Genomic DNA, 9451 nt, shown 5'->3' on the forward strand with positions numbered 1-9451 from the left:
AGTTAGTACAAAACATTATAACCTTCACGATGGTAGGATTTATCACAAAACTGTTATAATCGATTGCATTAGTTCTAGGTAGATGTTCCTAATAAACTGGCAACTTGGGGTAACTTGTTTTCAAGATATAAGCATTGACTGATTATGCTCTATTTTAGAGGACTTCATCATCTTTTCTCAACAATATACACTATAACTATAGTTAAGTTATATAACTAAATGTATGTGCAGTAATTCCAATAATTCCATGTTTAATTATATTTACCACAATTGATTGAAATGCTTTTATTTGGCAGGTAAAAGCAGCTTCACGAGAAAAGGAACACAAAAACACTTCTGCTTGGCAGCAGAAGTGGTGTTTATTAAACCACTGTGATGGAGAGATGCAAGAGTGACACCAAACAACCATCGCTATGTTGAGACATGTTGAGGTATTGAGTTCTTTTATTCTCTGTTCCAGATGAGAGGTTTGTCAAAAGTGAAAATTAATCAAGGCAGTTAGGGTCTATCAGGTCTGCGCACACGCGCGCACACACACACAAATCAGTATTTATGTAATGTTATCTTCATAAAACACCTCTGAATTTTAATTGGAACAATGAAAACAAACACAACACAACCTAACAGATTACCTAATTTCAAGTGTGCACATGTAATCAAAGGTAATTTGATGTTTGGCCATTTCAAAACCAAACTGTAAATCAAGATTATAATTAGCACGTGAAATTTGTTAAGACATGATGTGAAAATACAGTATTATTACTTATATTTTTCCAATGGTTTTTTATAATTAAAATATCACATATTCATTTATAATAGGCAATAGACAGAGAAATCACATAATTTCAATGAAAAATATGGACACCAATCTGTGATATCTGTATGCTAAAAGTACAGGTAGAGATTAAAAGGCCACCATGGTCGATACTGTATCTTGCACCAATTTACATTTCACAGGCAACATATAAGAATTTCCATCCAAACCTATTCACGTTCACACATTATTGCTAAACTTTTCAAAAAACAAAGTTATTGTAGTCTCTAAAGTGTTGTAGGCAACAGCATGAGACTTTATGGCTAACATATGTCATATTCCGTCCTGTCCTGTCCCCTCCAGCTGCACACACATCGTGTGATATGTAACATCTAGGCCAGCAAACAAAAAAGCATAACAAAGTCAAATTTGTCTCACTGTGCTTCACTTGAAAGAGAAAACAATGGTTACGCTTAAATATACAGACATATATGAAGAGATCATAATATAGTATGAAGAAAATATCGTAAACCGTATGTAAAAATATCTATATTGATGGTGAAAAAATGTCAATGGCCCTGACCATGATTAAAATACTATAACATCAAACCATGTGATCAGTCAGAGAATAGGCTCTGTGTCATTCCAATTGATAAATGCGTCTTTCCACCTGAAATAAAAAATAAAAAAACAAAGTTGAGGCATTTAGCACTGATGCAGGTACATAAAGGTCCCATACTGTAGAAAGTGACATTTCCATGTTCATGTTTTTTGATTATTAATCAGGTAAAGGTGTTGCATAAACACTGTGAAAGTATCAAATGCTCAATCCACAAAAAAATGTATACGGCACGATTTTAAGAAGTGTGCCTCTAAACAAGCCGTCAGGACTTCCGTAACTTTGTAATGTCACAACTATAAAGTCACCAGCACGTCTCCAGCATGGCCAACCCAAACCCATTGTCCAACCTCTTTTATATATACATACACAGTATATATATCAAACATATCTTGTCAGGGATAACACCTCAAATAAAACCTCTGAGAAGTGTAAAACATGGGACCTTTAATACTGCGTTTAGAGTATGCAAGGAATTTGAACTCCCCTTGATTAAACAGTGATAAATGTCAAAACATCTTATGGTTGTTTTCAGGATCTGCAGACATCAGTGTACATGCGGGTCTATGTCCGTGTGTTACCTTGTTCGGATACAGTGCTCCAGTGGTGGAATGAGATCGGCGTCAACATCTTGGCAGCTCATAGCCTTTTTACCAACAGCTAAAATGCAAACATTTAATTAACATTTCACTTAGGAATACTTTTATTTAAAGAAACAGCAAAATAACATAATCAATACCCAAATCCAAATCAACATTTTTCTGAGTGGTCACTCACTGGGGAACTAATAAGAAACATAACATTGAAAAAGAAAGTACATGTGCACTGAAATTGTTGCAGAACTGATGCTACATACAGACTGTGAGGCGGATCTCCTCCTGCTGATTGGCCAGGCCATCATAATAGTAGAGGTCAAACTCTAGACCTTTGTCCGGATTGGTCAACAGCTCCCTCTGCAGGCCAAACAGCACACTGAAGTGACTCTCACTACACACCACCCAGATGGGGTAATTGGGAGTCTTCAAGTTGGCTCCTACCTTATATAGAAAAAAAACAGAAAACAACAGGAAAAAAGTAGCATATTAGCATGTCAGGTGAAATCATTTCAAGTGTTTCATCTTCTCTTTTGTCGCATCAGTCATATAGTTTCATGAAGCCACAGTGTGCATGTTATGCACATGTTGCTACAGTCATGAAGAAGTATCATAGGCCTTTTCACAGCAAATACAATGTGCTGCAGTACACCATGACAGTGTGGCAGTGAATCAGTGTTCACGATACAAGGAGAAGCTAAATGGAATTCAGGCATCACCACTTTTATTATTTATACCTGTGTTTTTCCTACTGTGACATGTCAAGATGTCTTCTGTGAAACAGACCGATTAGGATGATGTCTTGCGGCTGTTATTCTGTATTTCAACGTGATAAAGGACACATAATTAAAAAGGAACACATTAAAAAGTCTTAAAAATGCATTGCTGCTACCAGGGTGGGAGTGAAGTGGCATCAACACACTGTCACTGTTTGAAGTAGTGTGTGATGGAAATGGAGGAAAAAGTGCAGTATGTTCATAGACTCATTACCCTGTCTGCCATTAAAGTCTGTATAAGCTTCCTCCTCCCTATTTCAGGTTCTGGTAGAGTATGACATCAAGTAGAGGTGGGAATCTCTAGGCACCTCACAATTTGACTCGATTACAATCCAGAGAGCTGTGATTATTGATGTATCTTTTTTTCTATACAGGATCTCTTTTTCCTCACTGTGTGACTACTCTGTACTTTCAAAGCAAAGTATTTGTAATGATCCTTAATAATGTTAATAATGCTCTCTTCAGTAATTCCATGACCTCGATTTTAGTCTCGTTGTAGAGTGATCGCTGTGTCAGAAAAATATCTTCGAGGTGGCACGCTGTGTCTTTGCTCCAAAGTGTGCAAGATAGTGCGAAAGCCCGGTAGAGACAGACGTGGCCAATAACAGCTTCACTGGACTTGGGATTTGTGCCAGGAAATCGAACTTAGCCTTAGTTAGTTAAATCTACCTTTCTCTCGCATTTTCTCTTCTTTCTCCCTCTCCCTCTCGCCTCAATCGGGTATCACCACTGTCTCCACTTCATAACACTGCAGCAACAATAATTTTCTCTCGGGCCGCAGCTACAAAATGTATACAGCAGAAACATAAAGTTGGCGTCTTGTTTGTAGCTCACTTATGAAATCCTATCACACTACGGAGTGTTTCTCCTGCCGAGGTGCTGCCACTGTCAGCCTGCCTGTCTTAACTCGCCATAACACGGGCTTGATCTGTGTGTATTCCCCCAATGGGCATGCATCTCTCAGCAGACAGAACTCACCTGACACTGGAGCAGTATCGGAGATGACAACAAAAACATGTCACTCTGCCCTGCCTCGCTCTGTACTCCAAGACAAGTGGTGTTCTCTTTGAACTTTCCATTGCGCAAAAATAAATTAATATTCATTAAATGGTACAAAATAATATTTCCATTATTTTCCATTATTTATTTTTTTGGCAAAGCTACAGGGAGCCACTGCACAGGGGCTTAAGAGCCATGCGTAGCTCCAGAGCCGCAGGTTGCCGACGTGATGTTGTCATTTAACACTTAGAAAATCGATTTTTGACATTTGTAAATCAATTCAGAATTGTCAATGTCCGCATAGCAATGCATCTAAGAATCGATTTTTCCCTCACCTCTACCATCAGGTATCTAGTTTCTCCATGTTAAAGCAAATTTTTGAACCATGAACCTTTTTATTTCATTCAATAAAACATTGAGGTCTCAATAATTGGAAACATCAGGACAATATCTGCATTTAATCAGTGCTTCCTGAGGGCAGATATTTTTTAATACATCAAACTCATCAACTCGTCAAAGCACAATCACATGTCAACGATGTGATTACTGACCTTCTGATTAGAATCAAACTTCACTTGGTCAGTTTAATATGTTACAATGCTTCTGCTTGAGATAACCAGAGAGAGTCTGTTACTGTCACAACTCCTTCAGTTATCCTTTTCTTGTGCATGTGAACTACGATGAAGTAAACATTTTCAGGCTGTAATGTGTTATTAACTATCATATAAATCCCATAATAGATTTAAGAACATTCTTTATAGTGATTACGGGCACATCTGTGCCATCGGCAACACAGATGTGCCCACAATTACGGCAAAGAATGCCCCCTGAGGTCTGGCGGTTTAACTTGAATCTGTCTAGTATCTGGTCTGTCAGTGGCGGGTTGACTAGAGAGTCAGCCAGCAATGTCGCTCACCTGACAGATGTCATAATGTTCGAACAAGGACAGAAGGCCGACTTCACATTGGCTTTTGATTCCCTTGAGTAGAGTCACATTGCCATTGCCTGAGTCTAACTCCATGTCGTTGTCGAAGACATTAGAAGCTGCTCTGCCACAGAGCAACAAGTTGACCAGCTCCTGGTGAACACGAACAAAAAAAGCAATGTTAGTGCCAGAATATATTTTTGTATATGGAGTAGTAGCAGTAAAGAATATCATCATCATTATATTTTTGTTGTCAATTTAAGAGCTGCTTGTTTATTTAAAGAGATAAGATGGCTTTAAGGCAACTGTTCACCACTACCTTAAACTGTAAGATTAACTTTAAAAGCGGCAGACTTGGAAAACAACAAGCAAATTGATGCTTTTTACACTTACAACCAATGACTATTTTAACATGATTAAGTCCCTAAACCAGTGTCATCCAGAGCAACTTCTGCACCTTTACCTTATCTGGATCATAAACAAACACAATACCCAGTGCTCTAAAACCATTTGATGATCTGAGTCAAACCTGAGTGCAGTAACCATGGGCTCCAATGAGCGTGTTGGTGGGCATGTCCATATCCTCTCTTACTCTGCAGAAAAAAAGAGAAAGCACATGTAAGGATTTGTTTCTCTATCTGGCTGACAGCGATTTAAACTGTTGAGTATTGGTGCTGAAAATGCTCCACATACTTTTCAATAGATCGAGAGAGAACGGCAGATATGGTCAGCAGTATGCACCCCAACGCCCCGGTCTCAAACTGTGGAAAAAGGTTAAATTAGAAAGTTGACAACCTTTTGTACATCTGACAGGCAAAATGAAAACTTAAGTAGATAATACTGAATCTCTCACCTGCTCAATATGCTGCTCAAGAAGCAACTGCAGATCCTTGATGCTATCCACAGTGAAACATGTTATCTAAAACAAAAGTGTTATTTAAACATAGGCCAATCATTACAAATAAGAACATGAAAGATAACTACCAATGTGCATTTTGCTTTTGGAAATTCAAATATGGCCACCAATTTCCAACAATAATATTTTAGACATGGCAATATTCCAAAACACTAACCCACAATAAATACATTTTACTACAATAAATACATTTCAGGAGATGAGTATGCAGTGGCATGTCTATACCTTTTCAAGCACTCCTTCAGCTTTGTAGTGTCCTGTTGGGGTGAAATGATTTCTTCCTGAACTTCTATTTTTTTAAAAAAGAAGAAAGAAATGTGTATAAAAAAGACATACACACATACTGTAACTGGAACAGCAGATTTATCAGTAATGTCTGAAATGAATGGGTCTGGCGAGTGCCAGTATAGATAAGGATGGTGGTGTGGCATCTTAAATAAGATTTCTACAGATGATCCATGCCCAGTTTAACAAAGCAAGTGTGGTGGATGTTGCTCATAACATCTAAGCCAGGTATTTACATGCATTCGACCCATAATGTGGTTCTGCGTATTGGTAAATATGTGGCTGTAGAGGATTATATAGTAAGATCTTACATTGCAACTGTGGCTTGTTTTTCTTCACCGGCCCTCCACAGGATTTCAGCCGCAGCTAAAACAAGACAATTTCTTCTGGTGTTGCTGGAAGGTCTTAACCTCCTGAGAACAAAGTTGCATTCTTATACAGTTAATACCAAAATGCTGGGGTCAATACTTAACAGTGGCTACAAAGCACTCCTTGATGTGAATTAATGGCGAATGTAAAAAGCAATCAAGTGATTACTCCAGGGCACACAGAGGTTAACATTATGGGGCAAAGTAGCTGAATTGAAAGATGACGTACTGGAGGCCTGCACTACTGCTTTCGATCTTCTCAAACAGCAGTTTCTTTAGAACAAATGCTTGGATGGATGCCAGAACTCCACATGGACCCCCCTAGAAGATAAATACACGGAGGACAAATACAAGAAAGCATAATACCACAATTCAGCAAATCGTAAAGTGCTGGATTACTAAATTTTATCAAGACAGGACAGTTGAGACAAACCTTTTTCTGCACAATTCCATATCTCAGATCATGCGTTTCTGAGAATGCGAAGCCTTGATTCCTCCACTCAACACTGAAACAATTTAGGCTGGAGCCGAGAAGAACCGCTTTCAATTCCTAGAGAAAAACAAAAACAGAAAACACACAGTAAATCAAAGGCAACTGCAGAAACTGTCCCCAACATTTCTAAGAAACACTGCCGTAAATCACAGACCGTGGCAGTGCGCTCGTCCATCGGGTGACCCGCATAGCTGTGCTCTGCGATGGTTCTCTGAAAGGAAACGTTGGACAGATCTCGCAGATCGTCATCATCATCATCAATGTCATCTGGAAACACATTCACATGCCATCAGCTTTGACGAATCCAAGGCAACAGGTTGAATGTCAAAAAAGGCAAATGCATAATAATGCAAAAGCACCTACCTAAAACCATCTCAGAGACATCCAAGGCAGCCACATTTGGCCTGGTCTTTACTCTAAGAAAAAGGACAGCATATACATAAACTTATCAACGTAATCCTGAAACGAGTAGAAAAATGTGCTCAACAGTATAAAACCATTGATTATGCGAAGTGTAACATCTTAAAGCTATTACTTTCTTGTCTTCAGTATGTCTTGTCCTGCTTTTTCAAAGCTGTTTTCACTCTGCACTCTCTCTGTTGTACTTTGCAACTCCCGTCTCCCGCAGTCAGCTGGGCTGATTTCAGTTATGCCACTTTCTAAGTTTTTTAGATGTGAGCCAGTCACTACAAGTCCATCCCTAGAATGCCTGTATTCTTCCTGCTTTCTGAGTACTGGCTGGGGAAATTCTGCCCTCCGACTCTGTCTTTTTTTGTTCGACTCCTAAGAGGAAAAACATCAGTTAAGGGCAAGAATATAATGAATATGGGATCAATACAGTTTTTTAAGAACTGCATCATAAGTTCAGTACCTGAGGTGTACTAGCTATTGGTCCAGCCATCATGCCACGTCTAATTCGATTAGTTCTGCTCCTGTGGGTACTCTCAGTGATGGGAGTCTTTTTTTCTGGTTCTCTTCTCATGAAGCTCTCATTGGCCTGGACAGGAGCCAGCAGTGGATGGCTTTTGTGGTCCTCTGAGTCACAGGTCCAGAAACCTGTTTGATTATGGCTGGACAGACTGTCTGTTTCAGGCAATAATGAGGTATAGGTAGGTTGAGAAGGGCAGGTTTCTTCTATATCAGACCTGTGAGAAACAAAAGTCCTATAAGTTCAAACCAATTTTCAAATAGTCAAAACAGCACAAAATAATATATTAGAAACATGGCTTGTGAAATACCTTGATTTGATGTGTTTGCTAACAACAAAGGCTGCTCTTCTATCCTCTGTCTTAGTGTCAGTCATCACTGTTTGTGTTACTGCAGGAGAAGTAGTCGAGCTGACAGCTGGAGCAGAGGGCAGAGGATCACTGTCACTGCTACTGATCTTGTCACTCTTAGGGCCCGCAATGTGATGCTTTACAATAATCTCCAGTAATGTTTTCAGGGGGGAGTTCTGAGCCTGCAATGACAGAGATGTCAGCTACAGACACTTAGTGTTATCCACTTGCACAGCAGCCAACCTCTAGCTGTAAGACCTACCTTATTCTTTCTATAGAGACTCTCGATGTTGAGAATCTGCCTCAGGTGGGACCTGTTGTTGATACTGGCCTCTGTGCGTGGATGCTCCTCATCCATGCAGGCAATTGTCCTCTTGAGCCCCTGCTCGTCAGTATAAGCGGGAGAAGTATTAACCTCTATTCTGTGTCCTGTGACAAAGAACTTTAGACGTTTTGAAGCAGCAGAAGTTTTTTTTATACTATGACCACACCACAGATGTTGATATTACAGCTATGATTTTATGAGACCCTCGTCCTAGCTAACGCTAAACTCAATACACGGGATCATACTGGTTTCATAGCTGAATCCACATCTGGTGGCACACAATCAGACGAAATACAGATTTCGACACAACACCTTAGTATAGCTGAACGGAAGCTAATGCTAGCGCTGTTAGCAGTGTGCTGTCACAGAAACGATGTGTCCATTACATCGCCTGTTCTCCACCTAGCGTTAGCTTACTTACCTTTCGACTCAGATATTCCCGTACAAGCGACGAAGAAACCTCTTCAACTGAAACAACCATGATGGAAACATAGACTGACTGATTCGAACACAGGTTATCTATGAGAGACTGTTCTGACTATGGCCCTTCCGACCAGTGAAACATAACACGAGAGTAGGACGCACAGATCTGTACAAGGTTGACGGGGACGTGGCCGTTTCGGAGACGATCCATGTGTGCTAGAGATCAGTGAAACTGCGCCAGTCTTCAGATTTGTTGTTCGCCAATGTGCGTTTCCATGGCGACGGAAGTCGCTCCGCTCCCCTGTGCGCGTATGGATGAGATATACAAATATGGCGGCTCTCTGCTCTCTTCAATGGAAATGCTCACCCGGAGCAAGTTTAATCTGTTTATTGGTGTAGTAAGGTTTTACAATGCACACACAGAATGTGGATAGGCTGAATAAGGATTTGTTATAACTTTATCTGCAAAACTTTAGGCTAAAAAGTAGTAGCAGCTCATGGAAAGAGAAACTTTTATCGAGCATTCTGTCCATATCTGTTCTGACTATATTGTTGTGCAGCAGTCTTGCAAATCTAATGCAGTAGTCTCCATTATCATTACCATTAACAACCAAGGGACAGTTCACCCAAAAGTATATCAAGTAACATCTACAGCAGGTAGCAGTTATTCAAGTCTTCCCTGGATAGCAATAAAAGAC

General features: G+C 39.8%; 1 protein-coding gene across 2 annotated transcripts; it reads right to left on the reverse strand.

Moving 5' to 3' along the window:
* Positions 1 to 426: 426 nt before the first annotated feature.
* Positions 427 to 9042, reverse strand: mindy4 (MINDY lysine 48 deubiquitinase 4). 2 transcript variants are annotated; one of them, XM_018673240.2, is made up of 18 exons: positions 8752 to 9042; positions 8268 to 8387; positions 7967 to 8187; positions 7600 to 7873; positions 7264 to 7511; positions 7092 to 7144; positions 6883 to 6995; positions 6669 to 6785; positions 6465 to 6556; positions 6179 to 6280; positions 5808 to 5871; positions 5520 to 5585; positions 5360 to 5427; positions 5196 to 5259; positions 4658 to 4819; positions 2230 to 2410; positions 1955 to 2033; positions 427 to 1424 (listed from the first exon to the last, which is right to left on the reverse strand). In XM_018673240.2, the coding sequence occupies exons 1-18, from the start codon at positions 8809 to 8811 to the stop codon at positions 1376 to 1378; spliced, it is 2133 nt and encodes a 710-aa protein (XP_018528756.1). In that variant the 5' UTR covers positions 8812 to 9042; the 3' UTR covers positions 427 to 1375. The 2 variants fall into 2 exon arrangements, with proteins under 2 accessions (XP_018528756.1, XP_018528758.1); XM_018673242.2 differs by lacking the exons at positions 427 to 1424; positions 1955 to 2033 and having other exon boundaries at positions 2261 to 2406.
* Between the last annotated feature and the right edge of the window lie 409 nt (positions 9043 to 9451).

Source organism: Lates calcarifer, linkage group LG17, assembly GCF_001640805.2.
Source record: "Lates calcarifer isolate ASB-BC8 linkage group LG17, TLL_Latcal_v3, whole genome shotgun sequence".
In the NCBI taxonomy this organism is placed as follows: Eukaryota; Metazoa; Chordata; class Actinopteri; family Centropomidae; genus Lates; species Lates calcarifer.